The sequence below is a fragment of the Phalangium opilio genome, unplaced genomic scaffold (genome assembly GCF_054372755.1).
Source record: "Phalangium opilio isolate 3A_F unplaced genomic scaffold, DU_Popi_V2 ptg000002l_1, whole genome shotgun sequence".
In the NCBI taxonomy this organism is placed as follows: Eukaryota; Metazoa; Arthropoda; class Arachnida; order Opiliones; family Phalangiidae; genus Phalangium; species Phalangium opilio.
In genome coordinates this window covers 11,673,286-11,686,144 of record NW_028324144.1, presented here as the reverse complement: position 1 = coordinate 11,686,144, position 12,859 = coordinate 11,673,286, and the positions used below count along the sequence as shown (strand labels likewise).

At 43.0% G+C, this 12,859-nt stretch overlaps 2 protein-coding genes across 2 annotated transcripts; both read left to right on the top strand.

The window, feature by feature from the left end:
* The first annotated feature begins 7,362 nt into the window (after window positions 1-7,362).
* Window positions 7,363-8,616, top strand: LOC149719783 (uncharacterized). Its single transcript, XM_089861802.1, has 2 exons — window positions 7,363-8,424; window positions 8,483-8,616. The coding sequence occupies exons 1-2, from the start codon at window positions 7,363-7,365 to the stop codon at window positions 8,495-8,497; spliced, it is 1,077 nt and encodes a 358-aa protein (XP_089717928.1). The 3' UTR covers window positions 8,498-8,616.
* A 544-nt stretch (window positions 8,617-9,160) lies between these two features.
* LOC149719782 (uncharacterized) lies at window positions 9,161-10,947 on the top strand. The gene is made up of 3 exons (XM_089855323.1): window positions 9,161-9,213; window positions 9,303-9,793; window positions 10,855-10,947. The coding sequence occupies exons 1-3, from the start codon at window positions 9,179-9,181 to the stop codon at window positions 10,887-10,889; spliced, it is 561 nt and encodes a 186-aa protein (XP_089711449.1). The 5' UTR covers window positions 9,161-9,178; the 3' UTR covers window positions 10,890-10,947.
* Window positions 10,948-12,859: the final 1,912 nt, after the last annotated feature.

Sequence of the window (12,859 nt, the reverse complement as noted above, 5' to 3'; positions counted from 1 at the left end):
CAACTGCTGGTAATTACGATAGATTACCGACTGCTGGTAATTACGATAGATTACCGACAGCTGGTAATTAAGGTAGATTACCGACAGCTGGTAATTAAGGTAGATTACCGACTGCTGGTAATTAAAGTAGATTACCGACTGCTGGTAATTAAGGTAGATTACCGACTGCTGCTAATTAAGGTAGATTACCGTCTGCTGGTAATTAAGCTAGATTACCGACTGCTGGTAATAAAGATAGATTACCGACTGCTGGTAATAAAGATAGATTACCGACGGCTGGTAATAAAGCTAGACTACCGACTGCTGGTAATTAAGATAGATTACCGTCGGCTGGCAGTTAAGATAGATTACCGTCGGCTGGCAGTTAAGCTAGATTACCGACTGCTGGTAATAAAGCTAGATTACCGACTGCTGGTAATAAAGCTAGATTACCGACTGCTGGTAATAAAGCTAGATTACCGACTGCTGGTAATTAAGCTAGATTACCGACTGCTGGTAATTAAGCTAGATTACCGACTGCTGGTAATTAAGCTAGATTACCGACTGCAGGTAATTAAGCTAGATTACCGACTGCTGGTAATAAAGCGAGATTACCGACTGCTGGTAATAAAGCTAGATTACCGACTGCTGGTAAGGTAATTTAGCTAGATTAGCGACTACTGGTAAATAAGGTGGAATACCGATTGCTGGTAATTTAGCTAAATTACCGACTGCTGTTAATTGAGCTAGATTACCGACTGCTGTTAATTCAGCTAGATTACCGACTGCTGTTAATTGAGCTTGATTAGCGACTGCAGGTAATTAAGCTAGATTAGCGACTGCAGGTAATTAAGCTATATTACCGACTGCTGGTAATTAAGCTAGATTACCGATTGCTGGTAATTAAGCTAGATTACCGATTGCTGGGAATTACGCGATGAAATAATGGCTAAAATCCACCGCCTAGTAAACATAAAAATGCATTAATAAACAATTAAGACTGAAGTTGCAGATATTAATCAAAAATGCCTTGATTACAACTAGACTCATAAAAGTATCGATAAGACTGAGGTTATCACTTGACTGAAGGATCAGATATTAATTTTCCTTTTTAATTGAAACTTAAAGGCACGCTTAAGAAAGAACAACGTTCCATTACCGTTTTCCGTTGAAATAACTTATTTTACAGGTAATCAATCTCAAAAATTTACTTATCTCGTGTTTTCGGGCACAATTCCATTCCCCCAAACATTTTATAATTACATTAATTACTTCTGAGAGATAACGTGTCAAAATAAGCTTTAAAACAATAAAAATCTGAAATAGCGGTCTCTTTAGCCATGACCAAAACCTTTAAATCAGTGTTGCCAATGTTAGAAAGTGAATTTTCCCACATTTCCCACACCCCTTTTTTACAGTCATATTTATCCGGACTATTTTTTCCTACTAAGATTAATACGGAATATCACTCCGCATGGCTTTGACAATATGTACAAATGCGCCAAAATGCTATAAAGCTTTAAAATTCTCAAAATATGCTTTCCTATTTTTTTCATACCAAACTTAAAATCACCGAATTTATTTCAAAATGTCGCTTGAAATTATTTAACCCGGCAAAATTTTCGAAAATGCACTAATTTTAACTGCATAGTCTGCACTATTAACCCTTTAACAGGAAAATTCCGACATTTGATCGATTTCGGAAAAATATTACCTTTTCCCCACAGATCCTAAAACCAAACCTAAATTTCTCACGATGTGGGAAATTACCCACACATTGGCAACACTGCTTTAAAAAGTTACATCAAGCACCCTTTCGAGACATGTCCTGAACAAATTAGTGCTTAACTCGCTAGTAGTACGACCACGGAGAATTGATTTAAACTGCAGTTGAAATATCATCATGTGCGACCTTCGGCACTGAATAGTCTCTAACCATTCCTTGAAACTAGAGATAGTAATAAGGGAGTAGTGTTAATCATTCCCTGAGCTATGAGAATGAACAGTATGACGATTGACTAAAGTACACTAGACATTACATCATTTTGCATAACCACGAGTAAAAATCTAACTGTCCCTACTGAATTTTCCGCCATTGTTTTAAAATGTTCCACTGCGAAGAATGCCGGGCACAAATGGGGGGAACTTTTTAAAACTCAATGTCATACACGTACTCTCTCAAAAGTAATTAATGTAATGATAAAATGTTTTGGTGGAATGGAATTGTGCCCGAAAACCCGAGATAAGTAAATTTTTGAAATTGATTACCTGTAAAATAAGTTATTTCAACGGAAAACGGTAATGGAACTGTTGTTTTTCTTAAGCATGCCTTTAAGTTTCAATTAAAAAGGAAAATTAATATCTGATCCTTCAGTCAAGTGATAACCACAGCCTTATCGATACTTTTTTAAGTCTTATTGTAATCAAGGCATTTTTGATTAATTTTTACTGTAGCTTTTACCGAAAACATTTCACAAAATATAACAGTCGATCAACCCCATCGTGGCATGTTCTCGAACACAAATAAATTTCGCTGCTAGATTATTTATCCTCGATTTTTCAATTAGGCACTAGATGTTCGTTGAAAAAACAGAAAGCCTCTAAACTGGTCTATTTTCACGAATGTTTATCCCTTAAAGCCGAAGTCCATTAAATTAGCCTTGGAAGTAACCAAAAGCGGGGTTTGGGTATCCCCTCTCTTGTGTAGCAATACTTTAGAAGGGCGACACATTCGCCACCTCGCGGTTTTTTTTCTCAGATCTCCGGTTTAGGTGCGACTCTTACGCCAAAATTTGCCCCATTGAGAGAGAAAAAAACTATTGGCTTAAAATGCACACTGTATCTCTAAACTGACCGGAAAACGCCCCCTTCCACTGTAAAACCGAGCCCCTATTAGCATAGAATGGGATGGGGGTGTGAATTTTGGAACAGTCAAGGTCATACAGTTCATAAATCTATTGGAAAAAAATCTATTTAACGACTGTGGCCGTTTTTTTATTTTTTTATAAAGCAAACAATCTACCCTTTAGAGATCCAGCGTCAAGAAAGACTTCCTAGAGAGGAGCTCGAGATTTCTAACAGTGTTAGGAAAGGGGGAAAATTTAACCCCCTATCCATGGAGTAAGAAGAAGTTCTTACCCCAGCAGAGACGTACGTTATACCAGCTATTGTAATTGTTTACTTATTTGGCTAATTTAATGGACTTCTGCTTAAAGTAGGAAGTCACTAGATTATTCTGTCAATATATAACCTTACCGAAGCAATTTTTCTCAAACAGGTTCATGTCTTAATTCATATTTTAGATTATTAATCAACCCACTGAAAGGTGCACATACTGGCCCAAAAATGTGTAGAATTCGCATAAACACCCAATAAAAAGTGGTGACCTTAGCTCAGCATAAACAAATTTAATTAATTTAAATTAACCCATTTAAATAGTTTCGACATTTCTTATAAAACCTCAACTTTGAACTTTAGAAAAATGAAGAACTACTTTGTTCATAGAAACTATATGTATAGTAAAGAAGTGTATACTTTAACAATTTCGCTAAAAACCTGTCGTATAGAAAGCAACCAACATATTACCTTACTTCCACCATGAACGCTGGATTCAGTGTTCATGCTTCCACAGATACAGTTTTGTCATGCACATTGAAGGAAAAATAGTACTCCTATACATTAGAGGAAATAGCGTAACCAAACAATTTATAAAATGAATTATACCGGTATACCTTGCCCTACATAGAACAGCCAATCATTATTCTCTCTTATAAGCTAAATGTTAGCTAGTTTTAATGGTTAGAAAAGAAACAAACTGTTAAAGGGCGTCAGCTATATCAGTTAAAGTAGATGAAACATAGCTTTGTACTCTTAATATCAATCAATACTTTCATAGACAGTCGGCACGCTTCGAAACAATACAATTCTACAAGTCAAAGCAATTTATTTAATTTTAGGTTTAGGTAGCATAACATTATTCTTAAAAGAACGGCCCTTTTTAAATATAAAAGGAAAAATATTAGAAACTTAAATGCTTTATTATTTCAAAATGATTAGCATTTAATTAGTCTTAAAAACGAGGACCACTGCGCCGCCATTGCTTTATTTGCGTCTGCTAAACCGAAACATATCTCGCCCTGCGAGAATTACACCAATCCCGTAGGGGAATAGGTTCGATTTAGCAGACGCCACTAAACTAATGGCGGCGCAGTAGTTCTCGGTTTTAAGACTAATTAAATGCTAAATATTTTGTAATAAGAGTTAATTTATTTTATATACACGTTTTTCCTTTTATATTTAGAAAAACGCCGTTCTTTTAAGGAATAATTTTGTGTTACTTGAACTTTTCCTTCAACTTTACCGACTGATAGTTTATTAAACTTGCATGATATTAGCTTATAGTTTTCACTTCGCCATTTTCCAAGAAATCCACTGACTTAATACAAAGACAGTCATTTCTTTCAATGTATATAATGAACTAATTTATAAACATCAGTATAATCGGTTGAAAGTTTGTGGATCGGGATGTTTTCGTTTATTCTGGGGTGAGGCATTTTCCAAGACAAATTTGGATACAACAAGACGGCCCAAGGGCTCGTAATAGTAGCCACATCGTACGAGTGAATAGCCCCTCTATACCCTACCCCAATGAGTGGATAACCCCTCTATCCCTTACCCTAATGAGTGAATAGCGCTATATTTTACTATTTTACAATGCTTAAATGATTTACCGTACACAAAATCCGAGTGAATAGCCCCTCGATGCCCTACCCTAAACAGTGATAAAATTATTACCCGTATAAATTTAATATCTTCCTGGGGCGTTAGTGTACCATATGCATATCAAAATAAATTTTAAGGAACTTTTAATTATACACAAACTTAAAAATATATTTCTGACACAAAAAAATAAGGGACCAGATGTGAAGGTTAACGGGAAATTAATATGGCCTTAAGGGTTATAACGGAATTCTATAACTTGATCTTAATATTGACTTCCCCTCGAACTTTTCAGACAGCAACAGTTTAGACTGCTTTTTGGATTACTTGATTGGAAGGTTTATGAGTTTTGGTGAATCATTGATCTCCAGATCTCCAGTTGTGTTGGTTTTGTTTTTTATTCATTCGGCACACACGGCTTCATTGGTTTTTGCCTCTTGAATTTTTTTTGTAATTTTAAGTTAACGGCGCTTCGGGTAATGTTTTTCTCTATATTGGTAGAATTTTTTCGAAGTGTCTTAGCAGCTTCCTAGGCATTGTTTCTGACAGTGAAGCACCGTCTTTTTAAGGAAATGAGGTTTACTTGGGAGGTGACGGAAGGGGTGTGGGGGTCAATTCACCTCCGGCGGACACGGGGCAGTCGGCACCTATAGGGTAGGATCGCCGACATGTGTCTTATTCCCTCAAACTTTGCAGCCCTGAAGCTTGGCTTACAGGAGTGCGCCACACTCCCGGCTGTGAAGCACCGTTTCGCTGATATAGTTTTATTCATCTTGTCTCAACCAAGCTTTTGGATGTGGTTTTAATTGGATTAAAACATTTCGAGGGGGGATATTCTTTACATGTGGGATGAACTTGAATAGTTTTCTAAAGAACTACATATCTGGTCTCCTTAATTTAAAAAATAATAAAACAATTTAGTTTTTTTTTGCATTTTAAATCTTGATTAGATAGGTAATTCAATTTCCTTAATTTCATAAAATAGTTTGATTATAGTGTCAAATACTTGGTTTAATATTTATAGAGTGTAGATATTTGATAAATTAGTTTCTTAGAATGTACATATTTGATAAATTAGTTTCTTAGAATGTACATATTTGATAAATTAGTTTCTTAGAATGTACATATTTGATAAATTAGTTTCTTAGAATGTACATATTTGATAAATTAGTTTCTTAGAATGTACATATTTGATAAATTAGTTTCTTAGAATGTACATATTTGATAAATTAGTTTCTTAGAATGTACATATTTGATAAATTAGTTTCTTAGAATGTACATATTTGATAAATTAGTTTCTTAGAATGTACATATTTGATAAATTAGTTTCTTAGAATGTACATATTTGATAAATTAGTTTCTTAGAATGTACATATTTGATAAATTAGTTTCTTAGAATGTACATATTTGATAAATTAGTTTCTTAGAATGTACATATTTGATAAATTAGTTTCTTAGAATGTACATATTTGATAAATTAGTTTCTTAGAATGTACATATTTGATAAATTAGTTTCTTAGAATGTACATATTTGATAAATTAGTTTCTTAGAATGTACATATATACTTATAGATACGAAAGAAAAGTTTACGGGGAGAAATTAATAATAATAGGAAGTTTATAATAGCCCCTTCCAAAAAGTTTGACTGCCTTGTGCATCTTGTTGTTTAAGTTCTTGTCAATGTTGTTGGAAACCATATAGCGAGCACTAATTTGCAAGCGAATTTTTTCGCTCAATCCGTAAGTTGAACTGGGCTTCAGTTGTTTCGCTCTATCCAGTATATTTTTTCGCACAAGCGCTTGAAAGTCTCCTTTGACGTTATCGAAAGCCAAAGAATCGCAAAATTCAGTATTAAACTGACTGAGAGGCATCTCATTGAAATCTGCCGCGCCTTTGTTCGTAGCATACAGATGTATGGCGTCGAGAGGAGGGTCACCTTTTACATTCACCTGCTGTTTCTTGATTAGTGATACGTCATTGACTTCCATTTTTCCTATTGCCATTCGATTCAGAGCCATAGCGAATTCCTTGTCTTCCTTCTGACGCATGATCTCATTCAAGAAAAAAACCTTAAATTCTTTCCATTGCGGATTATTATCTAGCAATCCAGCATAAGGGGTGTCACGAGCTTTAGGAATTTGAAACGCGTAACTATCGCCTACTGGTTTCAGTTGGTTAAAATCGCCAACAACCAAAACTGATAGTCCACCGAATGATTCTTGTGACCCCATAACCTCTTGGCACCTAGAATTGACCTTCGTGAGTATCCCTACTCCTGGGCTCTCGAAGTTGGAGACGCAAGCTGGATGGCGCGCTTAATTTCCCCCCCTTGCCTTGCTGTTCTGCCTTTTCTTTCGCTTGCGCGACCGCCAGCTTGGGTCCTCAACAGTGCGTTGTATCACACCTCCTCGGTGGTGAGAGCTGGTCAACCACTGCGCTTTGTGGGCTGAGCTGATACGCGCCCTTCCCAAGCCAAGGTGTGCAGGTATCGTGCTGAGGGCTGTGTGGTACCGGGGAAGTTAATCTACGGTATCTCGAACGATCCCCTCGGGGCACCAGGCGAAACCCCGTTGTAATTAGCCTTTCACCCGGGTTGAGGACTACCTTGCTCAACCTTTGAGGGTTGAGGACCTTTTACTTGCCTCATTACTCGTGGGATCTTCATGAATTCTTTAATAACAAAAACCAAAAACAAACCTGGGCATGGAGCCGGTTCTACCGGTACCCAGCCTTCTCTCAGGGACGGAGGCAACTCCCAACCTGCTTCTGGGCGAGATGCTGCCTCCGGCAGCACCCACCCGCAATCGGCGGAAGGCCAAAAGTCACTTCCTGCTCCTCAATCGGGTTCCACCAGGTTGAGTGAGGTTAATAGGAGGCGCAAGGCAAACCGCCGAAGAAAGCAATCCCAAAAAGGTGGGTTGAACTCTGCACTGGGTGCAAGAGATACGGGCCGAGATGGGACTCCTGTACCTTCGGGTGCTGGGAGTAACGTCCCGGGTACGGACTCTACGCCTGGTGCAAGAGAAGCTACCACCCTTTCTGGAAAGAGAGCTAGGGCGGAGGACCCTGATCCCTCGCCTAGCTTACAAGCTGCGGCGTCAAAGAAGACCAAGTCTTACTGCGACGTCGCCAGTATTGTCAAGATGGCCATCGTTAAAGATGGCTATCCGACTAATGCGGTCACGGAGGAGGACGTCGTTCCCATCCAGGCCGCTATACTTGACGCACTGGACGCTGAGCTTTCTTCGGGAAGCTCGCTGCCGCGTCCTCTCAATTTCCACATCATGGCTGGGGCCATGATCTACTCATGTGGGGATTTTGCGACCAGTGAATGGCTCGTGAAGGTGCTACACCATAATGAGCGTGCCATAGGGGGAACACGGCTTTCAGTGATGAAGGCCTGTGAACTCCCGAAGCCGTTCAAGGTGTCCTTCCGGACCAAGGACCGTCGCACCACTGATCCGGCGGCTCTTCTCCGGCGATTGAAGGCCTACAACGGCAGGTTTCTGACCGACTGTTGGCGGTGCCTGAAGTCGTTCGACGAGAAGAGCACCAGACGCTGGATCTTCCTAATTGATGGCTCCTCCATGGAGGCCATCAAGGAGGCCGGCTTCGAGGGTCTTACTGGTGTGGATGTCGGGACATTTAAAGTCCTGAATGCGGCAAAGGACCCTCTCCAGAATGCCTCTGAGGCTTCTGAAGAAGAAGGCAATACTGCAGCCAGCGTGAGTGGGGAGCTGGCAGCAAATATTGCTGGTATTGATTTAGAGCCATCCTTTCCAGATGGCTCAGACATAGACCTCGGGACAGAGTCCGACTTTTTGAAAGACTCTGATACCGAGAGGACCTACGCTCCTGTGACTGGGATGGAGTTGGGGGCCGAGGGTGCTGCTGGTGGAGGCGAAGGAGATACCGGTCCTGGATCGGGACTCCGCGCTACCGCCAAGCAAGTAGCCGGGGCCGCCTCTCTTCCTAAGACATGAGCATCAAGGTGATCCAGATCAACCTGCATCACTGCAAAGCAGCCTCGGCAGTTCTATGCCGGAGGTTTGCCTTAGAGGGCCTGGATGTGGCCCTCATTCAGGAACCTTGGATTCATAATGGCAAAATCCTTGGTTTAAAGAATGCAGGTAATATCTCTTATGATTTTACCTTACCCAACCCCAGGGCGTGTGTTCTGACCAGGAAGGGTCTTGACATCCTTCCGCTTCCGAACTACCTCACTAGGGATACTGCTGTGATTAAGGTAATGCCCTCCTCTTCTGGAGTGGCAACTGGCCTTATCATGGCGTCTGCTTACTTTCCCCATGATGCCACGGGTTCCCCGCCACCACAGGAGGTTGTCGTTCTTGTCGACCGATGTGAGAGGCAGGGGGACAGGCTCATTTTGGGCTGTGATGCCAATGCCCACCATGTCACGTGGGGCAGTAGTGACTGCAACAGACGTGGTGATGAACCTGCATATTCTCAACAGGCACAATGAGCCAACCTTCGTTACTTCTAACAGAAAGGAGGTCATTGATGTCACCCTGGCCACAGACAATATCAGTCTGTCGGTCTCTAATTGGCATGTGTCTAATGAACCGTCTCTTTCGGACCAGAGGCACATCTGCTTCTCGGTCGCGGTCAAGTCAACTTCGGTTAAGACGGAACTGCGCAACCCCCGTCGGACCGATTGGTCCGGCTACAGGGAGGAACTTTGCCTCCTACTCAGAGGTAGTGCTCCAAAGCTTTCCTCGGTGCTGGAATTTGATTTGGCAGTTGATCTCATGCAACAAGCCATTATCAATTCCTACCACCACAACTGTCCGGCGAAGCCTGCCAGCCGGCCGAGGCTCGTTCCTTGGTGGAATACGGAACTTGGCAAGCTTCGCAAGCTTACTCGTAAACTCTTTAATAGGGCTAAGAGGACTGGGGACTGGACTATTTATAGACAGACCCTCAACAAGTATAATAAAGCCATCCCGGTGGCCAAAAGGAACTCCTGGAGGAACTTCTGCGGTAGCATCTCTGATGCCCCCGCTACTGCCAAGATCATGAAGATCCTGGCTCATGATAACACTCACCAGCTCAGCACCATCAAGGTGGCAGAAGGTGAGTTTACCAAGTCAGGGACTGATACTCTTAAGCATATGCTCAAGGTACACTTTCCGGACTCCAAGGCTTTTGACCTCACAAGCACCGACGCTCCCCCCGTGCTCTTTCGTAGAGCACACAGGGTGGTCTGGGGCATCGCCAATAAGATAGTTACATACTCTAGACTTAAGTGGGCTGTAAACTCGTTTCAACCCTATAAGTCGCCTGGCCCAGATGGTGTCTTTCCCGCCCTCCTCCAGGAAGGCATAGACGCCATTGGCCCTTATCTGTGCAGGATATTCAGAGCCAGCATTGCTCTGGCGCATATTCCAGATATCTGGAAGCGCTCGAAGGTTATCTTTATTCCCAAACCAGGGAAGACGAGCTATCTTGAGGCTAAGGCATTTAGACCTATCTGTCTTACCTCTTTCTTCCTAAAGACCTTAGAGAAATTGGTGGACAGGTATTTGCGGGATGGTGTTCTTTCCCACACACCCCTGTCCACTTTTCAGTTTGCCTATCAGAAAGGCAAGTCTACAGAGACGGCGCTTCATGGCATCTTGAACTGCCTTGATAGGGCCATCGAGTTCAAGGAGATGTCTTTGGCCATCTTCCTTGATATTGAGGGAGCCTTTGATAGGGTCTCTAGTGAAGTTATCCTTCGCGCTACGGAGCGGTTTGGTATTGACGACACTTTGTGTCGTTGGTTTAAATCCATGCTCACGCATCGTAGGGTGACGGCGTCTCTTCTCGGGGAATCCTTGGAGATCTCCACCGACCGTGGCTGTCCTCAGGGAGGGGTTCTTTCCCCTCTTCTTTGGTGCCTGGTGGTGGATGAGCTGCTGGGTCGACTCGGGGAGGGGGGGTGTCACTGTTTTGGCTATGCGGATGACATCGCAGTGATTGTTACAGGGAGGTTCCCTGTGACTATCGCTGCACTGATGAAATCCGTCCTGCATGATGTTGAGGAATGGTGTAGGGGAGTTAACCTGACCGTCAATCCTAACAAGACTGTCCTTATACCGTTTACCCGGAAAAGGATCAATGACCTCTTCAACGATATTTCCTTCTTTGGACAGGTTTTAAAGAAGTCCTCCGAGGTCAAGTATCTTAGCGTGACTCTTGATGCCAAGCTTACTTGGAAATCCCATCTTGATCTGAGCATCAAGAAGGCCAAAATTCTATTTTGGCGTTTAAGGAGTTCAGTCAGCAAGTCCTGGGGTTTAAGCCCTAGCGCTGTAAACTGGATTTATACTAGGATCATCAGGCCAGTGGTCTCCTATGGAGCTCTTGTCTGGTGGCCCAGGGTTCGCCTTAAGACAGCCCAAGATGAACTACGCAAGCTTCAAAGGCTGGCGTGCATCGGTATCACGGGGTCCATGAGGACAGCCCCCACAGCTTCTCTGGAAATCCTTCTTAATATGCTTCCCCTTCACCTCTTTATTGAGGAAGAAGCTATTATGGGAGCCTGTAGGCTCAACAACCTCGGCTGGTGGAAGCCCAAGCAATGGGACTTCAGTCACACCAAGCTTTTCAGTGAGTTTAGCAGTTCTGAGCCATCACTTGCGATGGTCTCAGATAAGTCTGTTATATCATACCACTTCGACAAGCCCTTCAGCGAGCACTTTCCCAGTCGCGCTACTTGGGAGACTACCCCAGTCCTTGGAACTGGGGGGGAATCCGTCTGGTTCACGGACGGCTCTAAGACGGACTCTGGTATTGGTGCCGGGGTCTACTGCTTGACCAAGAAGTTTGGTTTTTACGAGAGCCTTGGCAACTTTGCCAGTGTTTTCCAAGCGGAAATCATGGCCATTAGTTTATGCGCGGATTTCTGCAACAAGAAAAACTACCGCGGACGGACGATTCAGATTTATTCGGATAGTCAGGCCGCCCTCAAGGCACTAAATCAGTGCCTTGTCGATTCTAGACTGGTACTCAGCTGTCTGGATCTGCTGGGCTCTTTGGCTGCCCGCAACAAGGTTCAATTGTTGTGGGTGCCAGGGCACTGCGGATACCTGGGCAATGAGAGGGCTGATATGTATGCCAAAAGGGGGGCTGAGGCGAAGTTCTTCGGACCTGAGCCTGCGGTTCCCATCCCCCATGGCATCATTCGCCATAGGATTCACTGCCGGATGTCTGCACTTCAACTGCAGCTCTGGCTTGACATGGATGGGCAGAGACAAGCCAAGGAGTTTGTCCCGGGTCCTTCTATCACTAGGGCAAAGGAACTGCTTGCCCTCACCAAAAGCAAAATTAGGCTGGTCACCAGTCTCCTCACTGGACACTGCCGGCTGAATAGACACCTGCACTTATTGGGCATCGTTGATGACCCACTCTGTAGGTTCTGCCGGGAGGTAGAGGAAACCTCCTCCCATATCCTCTGCAGCTGCGACTACCTCGCGGCCATGAGGTTTGAGCATTTTGATATGCATACTATGGAACCTCACCAGTTCTCTACTGTCTCGGCCAATCGGATTCTCCGATTCATCGGGGCGACAGGACTCTTCGCAGTCTAACCAGCTCGGGGCGCACAATATACCCTTGGTATCGGTGCTCGACGCGGCGACGCGTCACCCCCTTCAACAATAACATAACAATAACAATAACATCCCTACTCCTGCCATTGAAATCTCGTCAATAATTATCAGTTTAAGATCCTTCCAGGCAACCCTAATTTTGTTCAGAGTTTCTGATTCCATTCTCAACATGGGCCCTCCGTATTGGCTAACTGGAAGCGAGAAAGCCGTATGCAAAGTGGTTCCGCCAATGTTAAAACCGGCTTTTCCCGTGAAAGCGCACTTCAAGACAATAATGTTGGAGTTATCAGCCCCAGGTTGTTTGTGGAAGTACCTAGTGACGCCCTCGCAAACGGCGTTAATGAGAACGCTTTTACCTACTCCGGCTCCTCCAGTGACAAATAGGCGGAGATACTGGTCGGGCTTAGTTTTGAAATGCCCAAGAATGTAGCCAAATACTTCTCTCTGCTTTACGTTTAGACCCTGTACCATTTTGGCATACTCACTGTCCTCTACTATCCGAACAGTTTGCACGACTGTGTAATCTGGGACACGGCAATCGGGGATT